The 10489-nt window shown below is 40.2% G+C and overlaps 1 protein-coding gene across 1 annotated transcript in view; it reads left to right on the forward strand.

The window, feature by feature from the left end:
* The window catches only part of ESPL1 (extra spindle pole bodies like 1, separase), a 35933-nt gene that overhangs the window by 12384 nt on the left and 13060 nt on the right, over positions 1-10489 (forward strand). The window contains exons 10-20 of the mRNA XM_018556205.1: positions 899-1052; positions 1275-1414; positions 2675-2809; positions 2939-3058; positions 3919-4090; positions 4820-4948; positions 5038-5194; positions 6179-6288; positions 6463-7472; positions 7603-7984; positions 9095-9265. Coding sequence (XP_018411707.1) covers positions 899-1052; positions 1275-1414; positions 2675-2809; positions 2939-3058; positions 3919-4090; positions 4820-4948; positions 5038-5194; positions 6179-6288; positions 6463-7472; positions 7603-7984; positions 9095-9265 — 2680 coding nt within the window. The remainder of the gene's footprint in view (positions 1-898; positions 1053-1274; positions 1415-2674; positions 2810-2938; positions 3059-3918; positions 4091-4819; positions 4949-5037; positions 5195-6178; positions 6289-6462; positions 7473-7602; positions 7985-9094; positions 9266-10489) is intronic.

Genomic DNA, 10489 nt, shown 5'->3' on the forward strand with positions numbered 1-10489 from the left:
AGTTGTGCATTGCTTTTTACAATATTTCTTTGTGGGATAACAAGCACTTTGTCAGAAGTGGCTAGATTTGTCCCTGAAGTAGCCCTTAATGCCTGGTGCTTGCATCTTATCAGGCTGTCCCAAATCAGGGCTGTGAAGTATGTTTGTGGTCACAATCTGGCTGCATATGTATGACATTATGCAGTGCCTTCCTGATCTCCAGTTTGCACTTGGTATTTTCATGGTAATAAAAACCAGTAGCTAAATGTTCTGTCATTTTTTTACATGACAAAATGCACCTTGGCTGAAAGAGAAAAAGGGGTGTTTGGTGTTTTTCTTCTTTTTTTTTCATCTTTCCTTCAGCTATACTTTTGTGCAGTGCAGATCCATTTTGTTTCCTTTCTTGCTGCAGGGTAAAATCTTAATTTTCTTGGTTTTCTTCCAAGGAGTATTTATCGACTTTGGTTTAAACAATTAAGATACAAAAAACAATAAATATACATCCAGTATGCCTCTGCTACATCCACACGCCCTTCTTCCTTTTATTATTAGATTTAAATGGTAAAAATATAGACTTGTGAATTATAGAATGTTCTTGTATATCCAAGTTATTGTGGTGGTATGTTAAAATGGCAGGAAGAAAGTGCATTTTGATGTGTGGGTTATTTTATTTTAGTATATTTCTGGGTAGATCTAATTTTGGCAAAATTTAGATTGTTGCACAAGAGTGGCTAAATGCTCACATTAACTGTTAACAGTATACGTATGTATGTATATATGTATTCTCTTTTGACTTTGCAAAATAACGACTACATTTGTGACGTGCAATCATCTTAAATGACTGTGTACATCAAACGAGCCTATGGAGCATCACATTGACGATATGTTGATGAATGTATTTTGCATCATTTTTTATTAGGTTCTGGAGGAACAGCAACGGAAAGAAAACCTGAACAGCCAGAAAAAGTGGACCGGAGTAGAGTATGAACCCAATGACCTGAACTATGAAGATAAACTTCATGATGACCAATCTGCTAAAGATGGCATTTGTTTCACCTTAGCTGGGGAGGCTGGTAAATCTTTTCCCTTCCATTTTAAGTTACTTCTTACTAGCAATGTTGTCCATTTCATTATATTCCTCCTGTGCCCCTCATGTAAAGTGGTTAACACCTGGTTTTGATGTACTGCCTGAAACCTTACTAGACAAGCATGTATAGTGAAACTTTTAAGTGTGAGGCTAGCAGTTAGGTAACCCTTTTTTTTAATGTTCATTTTTTTTTCTTTTTCTGCTTAAGGGCCTATGAAAGGTCTGGACGAAGCTCTGGATCTGTGGAAGGATATTCTCTCTGGAACTAGTATTCCTTCTTTAAACAATAATGAACACACTGTCTTTTCCTTGCATCTACTGGGTTCTCTTTTCCGACTCATGGGCAAGGTGCGTCCGCGTGTGTGTGTGTCCGCGTGTGTGTGTGTCTAAATTGAATGGCTTGTCACCCCGTCTTTTATGTTTATAAATTGGAAGCTGGGTTATTGGTGGCATGAGTTGTGTGTGTGGAGGAAGAACAGCCTAGGCTCTTCTGCTTACCCCACTCGCTTAAATGTATTATCTACAGGGACTTCTGCGTTCGATTAATCTAAGAAAACTGGGCGTTTCTCCTTACAGCTGCTCACTTAAATTGGCTGCATGAGCCTGCATTAATATCATTTAAACATGTGAAGCGGTGCTATCACCCAACAAGTAAACAAATATGTGCAAAAAACAAATATTATAGTGAACAATACTATTGTGAGAGAAAGAAGAAAAGATAAATAAATATGTATATATAATGTAAAATTTTCCAAATGAAATTAGGTCAAATGTTTGTGTAAATCACAAGGTGATCTAAAAAAAACTCAATGACTAATAAAGTAGCAAACGTCCTGGGTCAAAGTGTCCATAAATTAATTTAGCGCAGGCAGCTCTAAAAAAAAAAAAGGTGTTTTCTTAGTCTTTCTTTGTGCATCACTCTGCCCACTCTTGTAATTTCTTGTTTTTTTTTTTGCTGAAGTGCTCATTAAAAAAAACACCAGTGCTCTGATAAATAAGCCTCTCACCTCCGTGTTTAGACCCTTGGGTCTCAAATCGCTTCTTATAGGGTAAAACTCCTTCCTCACACTATTTGAAGCTGTAATCTTCCTTCCTTCAGATGAGACCAATCCTGATCTTAACGTTATTCTCCTCTACAGACAGACCAACTTCATCTCTTTGAGAGATCTTTTTGAGATGAAGTTGGGCTGTCGATGGAGGAGAAAAACGTTAAGATCAGGCTTTTTCTTGCCTTTAATCATCACTTGGGGCACTCTTCTGTCAGCACCAATGGTGGAGCACTATTCCTCCTCCCACTGACACCATCAATGGGGCACTAACTACATCTTCTCCCACTGACGCCAACAATGGCACAGTTCCTCCTCCCACTAGCCACAGTCTGGCCCCACTAAGATCTGAAGGACCGTTAAATGGCTCTTTGTTTATTTTGTAAATCTCTACTTTAATGTATTTATATCTATATAGCAGGGATGCTAGTAGGTAATGTTCCCTTTTTGGTATCCAGACTGGTTAAAAACAGTTGAAATTGCCAAATGTGTGGCCAAAATAAACCTGACATTTACATTTTTCCCTTTTTTTTTTTTTTTTTTTTTCCTTTTCTTCTTGCAGCCTTTGCAGGCCGTACAAAGCTTCCAGCTAGTAAGACATCTGTGTGGGAGTTGGGGGGATTTTATACGTGAGGTTGGAGCTCTATGCCACTTAACAAGGCTTATGTTTTACTTGGAGAGTACAGAATGTGCTCAGGTAAGGCTTTTAAGACAAACGTCTGGTGTTCTGGAGTTGCTTTTGCTCCGGTAGTAAATTGCGTGTGTTTTTGTGAGTCTTCACTTGGGAAGACTTTGAGAGTAGTCATTTTTGTCTGTCTTGCCTTAGGTCACTCTTCAAGAGGCAGAAACCGCCCTGGAGCATGCAGACCGCACTAGTGAGGCTTACATTTTGGCTTCATGTAGTTGTGAACTTCTCCGCAGCCATCTCTTCCGGATCAATAATCAGGTAATTGTGAGGGTTTACAATGAACAAGAATATGAAAATTTCCAATTCTCAACTCAGTTTCTGTTAAAGTGGATCTGGAAAGGAACTGCAGAACAAAAGTAGAGAAGTAGACTACAACAGTGAACAATAGGGGTTTCATATTTTTTTTAAAAAAATGATTTCTTGGGGGAAAAATACTGTAAATCAGGTCTTTCCAGGGAGCTGCTTCCAATATTTTGATCTAGTTACACTGGCAGAGCTAGTGGACAAAGGGTGTCTGTGAACACAGAACAGGTAGCACAGTGGAGGCATTTAAGGACAGGTGGACTTCGCCCACAGAGAAGAGCCTGCAGTCAGTCGGTGCTCCTGTGTAAGCTACTGCTGACACAGGAGGACACGCTTGGCAGTGTCTTCAGGCCTGTGTGTTCTGGAATGGACAGGTGATCGCGTTAGACCGTTGTCTCATCTGAAGGACAGTGAGCGACTGTCCAAGATACAGCAGCACACTGTGTGTGACCAGACTGAGCAAACCAGTCCAGAAGGGAGGCTCATACTGGAGCAGTGTGGTTTGAATCGTTGTTAAGGCAGACAGTGTTTAAATCTAGTTTACAACTGATAATGAAATCTGCCAGCACAGTGGAGACAGGGTTAATTACAGTAAACTTAACTTCCCACAGCCTCATCCTTAACATTACAAAAGGGGAAGCTAGGTAGAATTTTAAGCAAGTAAAAAAAAAAACTCTTTTAAATGTAGGTAACAATTTTTTAAAATTTTATTTTTTTTAAATGGGAACATGTAACAAAACTAAGGACCAGCTGGCCTGTTTATGTCTGTTTTTATAAGTACATTTGTAAATGAAAGCTCCTATATATTGATGCAGGTTAAGAATGGAGTAGAAGTTCTTACAAGCCTTCTTCAGCACCCGTCTCTGCAGAAGTCCTCCAAAGCCTGGTACCTTTTAAAAGTCCAAGTCTTGCAGGAGCTCTCCGCGTATCTCCGGCTTCCACCGGCAATGTTGCTTCCAGATCTTTACAAAAAGCTTTGTGCCCAGGGTAAACAAATCTATTTTGAGAGTACTTTTATTTATAAAGATTATCTGGGCAGTTTCTGTATTTTTAGACCTTCTGCATGCAAATTTTGCAACGCAGACTTTACACCTATTTTCCAGTGATTACGTGGCACTGTATACCTGCCTTGATCAAGGCAAAAGTAAACTTATTTTTTAATTTTTTTTGTATTTCTTTGCACTGCAATTTGTCACACATCAGCAGAGATCATGTGACAAATACTCTGCTAGATGATCACACAGCTATTTTGGGACAAAGTTTCAAAGGGTTATAATTTGTCATCAAGCTTTTTTGTGGTCTGCATCCCCATTGGAGGGACTTTGTTCACATCTTATCCCAGGGCCATGACAGGAAGTTAATGGAAACCTTGCCAAAGAGCTAAATCCAAAGTTATCTCCAAAACCGGTGTCCCCATTGGAAGATATTTTGCTTTTTATCGCCCCATGAAATGTTTTGTGGATCTCTCTATCGGAGACTCGGGACACTTCAGAAGAACCCGATAGAATGGGGAAGGTTAGAACCTATCAAAAACTAGAAAAAAAAGTTTGGTCTAAAGATCTATTTTTAGTATGGAGTTTAGGAACCTAAAGCAACCTCCTTCTCTTTTTTTATAAAGCCCAACTCCTATGTTTTTTTTGTCCCCCCCCCCCCAACCTTTTTATTAGGGTTTGGTGTACATAAAACATATAATTTCTGCTACCTTACTTTTTACAGGTTGGCATAACCCAGAGACTGCTCTGACAGAGGCACACAAGTTGCTCAGGAGCATTGTCCTTCTCTTAGTGGGAAACGATGTTTTGTCCGCTCCAAAGTCTACAACAGAAATGCGATTTGTGGATTATGGTATGAATAGAATTAGAACATGTTTACCATTTCTAAGTATAATTATGTGCTATTCTATCCTTTTTAACAAAGTTATCTGTTGTATTCAGGTGAGAACCTTCTTCAGAAGTGGCAAGTACTTGCTGATCTATTAAGCTGCTCTCAGGATCTTATCAGCACTCTGAGCTCTCTTGGCAGTGTTTCTGAGGCCAAGTCCTTCTGCCTTGAAGGATTGAGATTAGCCAAAACTCTTCATAGTATGCGACAGTAAGTAACAGAATCTTGTCCTTTTTTTCTTTTTCCCCCCCCAAAGCCTTTTCGGCTTGGAAAGGCATTTTTCTATCTGGGTACCATTAAGGAAATTTCACTCTACTTCCCATCTCAGCGATTCAACAGGAAGCTAAACAAAATCTCCTAAACAGGAGTCTGCATTGTAATATACTCCAAATGAGAGGGTAACTTAAAATGTAATCTAAACCGTTGGCTGTGACCAAAGACAAGGTTTAGCAGGAGGTGACCTTAGTGATGCACAGGTGTGGATAACAAGAAGGTGAGGGGATAGAGAAGCACTAGCAACCTAGTGAGAATACATAGGGAAGTGATTTAAGGATTGGAAATGTAATACTCACGTCTGGATGAGTTAGTGGAGGCTTTGGAGGGACGATTCCAGGAAGGTGATGCTGTGTGTTAGCACTTCCAATCGGACATCAGAGGTGTCAGCGTATTGGGCAGGTGAGTAAATTCAATGCGGATAATAGACAGGCGTGAATACATAGACTTACCATAAGTAAGTAATGTTGCGACATCAGCGAAGAAGGTCTCTTGGATCCACATCATGAGATCCAAGGACCTTCGTCGCTGATGTCAAAACATTACTTAATGGTAAGTCTATGTATTCACACCAGGTGACGAGGGAGCTTGGAGTCAGCTTCCTGGCGAATCGGGAAGCTGGGCAGCGTGCAATGACTCATCGCCCGGGTTCCTGACACTGGAATTTCTGGTATCTGGAGCATTTGGACAAGTGCGAGTACTTGCCCAAATACTCTGTGCCGGCACCCATACTGGTATCTGCCTCCCTAATTTTTCTAGGTTTTAGAAGTTGAGGGTAAATCTATCCGCATGTTCTCAGCAGTATCTGGAGTGTAGGGTCACCTTTTTTTGTATTTCTTTTTTTCTTGGTAATTAGTATTTTCTGTTCATGGTTGATTTTAATTACACCTCTCGACATTATCTCAAACTTTCTCTATACAGTTGTGCAGATTTCTTGTTGAGAAAGGCAGAACTGGAGACTCTACGTGCAGAGCCTCAGCTGTGTGAAGAAGATCTGCAATATGTGGTGTTCCTCATGGAGTCTTGCACAGGTGGGTTTTTCAGCACTGACTTTTGTAGACTGATACTTTACACTTCCCCTATTAGGGAATACGATTTCTTTTTAAATCAAGGTAACAATTTTATTCTCAGATTCAATATTTGGATAACATATGTTATTGCATAGTATAATGAAGTTGAATTAACTTAATGTTACTACTTGCTAGATTTTACAGCTAACACTAAGCAAAAAGAGGTGAAAGTTAAAGTCTCCAAAGGGAAGAAATCAAACAAAAAAGAAAAGACCCCAGATTTCACACCCAGTCCTCCAGCAGAAGCAGATGATTTTCTTAAAAGGGTGCAGTTTCAGTTTGTTGAAACAAGAGATTTGGTGAAGCCCCCCGAATCCCCAACAATTGCTGCTCCTTCTGAGAAGACTCTTCCGGATTTTGTGTCTCATACACTGGAATGTACCTGTCCTCTATGCTCTGACCTGGTACTTGCCTTACTCTGCACTCAATGGCTGGTGGCTAAGGCAGAGAATGAACCTCAGAGCAAGGATCTGTTGCATTTAGCTCTCAAACGTAGTCAGTTCAAAACGCATTACTTCTCTGAGGTCCTAAAGGACATTCTGCATGTTAAAGATTGTAAGTCTATTAGTCTTGGTATTAATGATTGGCTAATTGCTCGAATATATCAGTCAGTGGTGTATACGAGTCCTCCTCCTAATCTTGCAGAAGGCATTTTAGAAGAAGGCTTGGACTTTGTCTCTTCACGACCAGCCTCTTTTTCCAAACAATGGAAGGCAAGCCTTTTGCTGGCCAAAGCATTAGACTCTGTTTACAAGCTTTCCTTGAAGCACGGAGGCTGCATTGCAGATCTCTTTATGCAGGTGTGGGGTTGGAAACCTCACATTGCGAAGAGAGTAGCCGACTTGAGCTCTAAGAGCAACCAGATCTGTAATAGTGCTATTTCTAATAAAAAGAAAGGAGCCCAAAAGCTTTCAGTTGCAAGTCTCCATGATCTCTTTTCTCCTGATGAAAGTGAACCTTGCCTTCCATTTGTGTCTATGAAGACTCCGACAATATTGCAGAAAGACCTTTTGACAACACAGACAAAACCAGTTGCACCAGCAGTTGGCAGAAAGTGCTCAGTCTCTGTGTATGATGAAGATTCTCCCAAACGGGAACTAGAGCCAAGAGCGCCTCGAAGACGTAAAACTAGAGCAGTAATAAAGGTGAGAACATTTATTCGTTTCTCTTTTTATTTTCTTTTTTTTATGTTAAAATAACCTATTTTCATAAGCCTATAGAGATAACTGTATGCCCCTGCTTTATACCTTTGTGCTTATTTTCACTTTATCACAGGTTGATTTCAGTGACAGTGACCTTGAAATACCAGATAACCTTGATACTGACCCAACTTGGAATAGCAAAAAGCAAGCTGTGCAGGCTAAGCCTACATCCCGAAGGAGACCTTCTACAAAGAGTTGTACATTACTCGCACCCTCAGAATCTGATGATGAGGAGGTGACTGCAAAGAACAGGTCTAGGAGAGGGAGAGGAAGCGCGAAAAAAGCCCCAAAAGAGAGTAGCACTCCAGAAATGCATAGGCGCCGTCCACAAGGGAAACTAGACATACCACCAGTGGACGCTCTTAGATCGATTGAAGAAGAACCAGAATGGCTGTTGGATCTCAGTATTGATGAGCTGCGAGCTTCTGATGCAGAGGATCAGAAACCAACAAGAGGTAAAAAGCTGGCAGTTACTAAACACTGCTGTTCAATTGTATGCATACCAAATTTTAAACAGGGTTGTAAAAAGCTAAATACACTTCTTCTTTTTTTTTTTAATGTTATTTTTAGCAGACAGCAGTATAACCCTAAGCCCTAGCCTGATTATTGGCCCTTCAATTTGTGCGAAGGGTATGATCACACGTGCAACAATCCTGGTTGTGCAATCTTTTAGATTTACCAACCACTACAAAAATGTTAAGAGAGCTTACCATGTTGAATGTAGTCAGCTGGATTGCTTAGGTAGGCCCTTGCCTTATATAGTTGTTGGTAAATCTAGATTGTACAGTTCATGTGTTGCCAGCTTACAATGCACACCTTTCAATGCTTTTATAGGTAGCCAACACTAGTGGCCCTTGTTTCCCTATATAAGGGCAATGTTTTTTTTCTACAGGATTAAGAGCAGGGGGAGGCAAACTCCGTCCCTCTGGCGGTCCAACTACGAATCCCTTTAGGCATTGCAACACACCACAGACATGACTCCCAGAGGCAGATACAAGATGGTATTTGTAGTGTCATTACAGCTGGAGGGCGTTTGCCTACCCCTGATTTAGAGGATAAACATGATTTGTATTCTTCTAATATTTAAAAAAAAAAAACTAGTGTTGATTGCCCACTTCCCCCTGACTCCCACATTATTTCTACTGGCCCATCACTCTGTTTTTCTGGCCAATAGGACTAAGCAGGGTAAGGCAGGTGAATTTCCATACCACCTGGAGCTAGAGTTCTGCCCAATCAGAATAACCTGTAATTTGACTGACAGTCAACATGCCTGCAGCCCCTGCCTCTGAAAAAGTCTAAGCATAAATCTAGTTTTAAAGAGTGAGGCCAGCAGCCTTGTGGCTCTGTTTAATTTTGTAGTTCACTGTGAGCAAGCTGCTATGAATCAACAAACTGAAAACCATACTGCTTGAAAATTGAACTTCTAGTTAGTAAATCCATCATACCCATAGAATGCAAAGGCTTATTTCATAGTGCAACTGCTTTTTTTTTTTTATAACTTTTTTTTTAATCCGTTTGAAAGGCCTTTTTATATAAGATACCACATTTGAATTTTCTTCGTACAGCACCTGGTAGAATACGAAAGCCCTCAAAAAAAGAAAAAATTGGAGAGTGTGAAATCCTAAGAAGAGATGTTGGATCAGAGATACAGGGATGGACATCTGTTAAAGAACAAGAAGGGGATCCAAACATATTCAGCATGAAGGGAGTTTCATCCTCACTACCAGCTATATTCAGTAAGTTATTGACTTTGATTTGGTAAGTAAGTGTGTCAAATGTTTTGTGTGTCCTGTAAATGTATGTGTGTTAAAGTAAAGTTACTCACTGTACACTCCCTTTTTTTATGTGACGCCAAACTGACCGTTGCAGAAGGATAAGCCCAGGTCTTGTAGCTTCTTTAAGGAATAGCCCATTGCTACAATATAAACACAAACCGAAAGCTCACCTACCTTGCACAATGAAATGGAATACATTAATAATGTGTAAATATTAGGGATGCACCGATATATATCGGCCGAAAATTGCACTTTTGGCTAAATGCCGAAAGTGCCATTTTCCTGCCGATACATCAGCGCATCCCAGGTTTCTTTCCTCCTCGCTGGGCGCTGCTGTGTCCCAGCGAGAAGGAGAGAAAGTGACAGCCGGCCGAGCGCTGTCTCCTCCCACACCGCTCAGCCTCCTATCGCAGAGCGGTGTGGGGGCGGAGACAGCCCGCGCTGTCACAGGAGGCTGAGCTCTCCTCCCTGCACCGTTCGCTCAGCCTCCTGTGACAGTGTGTCGGAGGGCGGGAGCAAACACTTAGCGATCAGTGATTGCTGAGTGGTTTGTAGATAATTGAGGACACAGTATGTTTACTATATTGTCAATTATGAATGAATGGGAAGTGATCTACATCACCTCCTGTTCATTCATAGTTGTAGTTATAGTAAACATACTATGTTCTCATGTTATCAATGAACAGGAACACTCTTGGAGTATTCCTGTTCATTGATAACAGGGGATACAGAAAAAGAGATTGAGGACTTTGTGTCCTCAATCTCTTTTTCTATTTTTAAAGGGAATATGTGCCTGAAGCCCCTAAAAAGTAAAGTAAAACATGAATTAATATAAAAAACAAAGTTTATAAAAATAAAATATTTAAAATTAAAATAAACATTTTCGGTTTTGGCCTGACAATTTTTAATTTGTCATTGAAAAAAAATAGAAAAATTGTGTGTGTGTGTATATGATAGTCAAAGACAAAAACGCAGTATTGCAGTGTGCAATAACGGGTTAGAAAAAATGTCACTGTTGATCTGAGTTTCCTTTCTGATCAACTTCAATACTTCTTTAAACGGCTGGATTCGGTATCTTCGATCGTAGTGCAATATAAATGGGTACGTATATGGCACACTGCAATACTGCGTTTTTGACATCTTGTCTACTGGACTAATACGGCTTACCCATTTATATTGAGATAT

Source organism: Nanorana parkeri, unplaced genomic scaffold, assembly GCF_000935625.1.
Source record: "Nanorana parkeri isolate BGI_ZX_2015 unplaced genomic scaffold, ASM93562v1 scaffold228, whole genome shotgun sequence".
NCBI lineage: Eukaryota > Metazoa > Chordata > Amphibia > Anura > Dicroglossidae > Nanorana > Nanorana parkeri.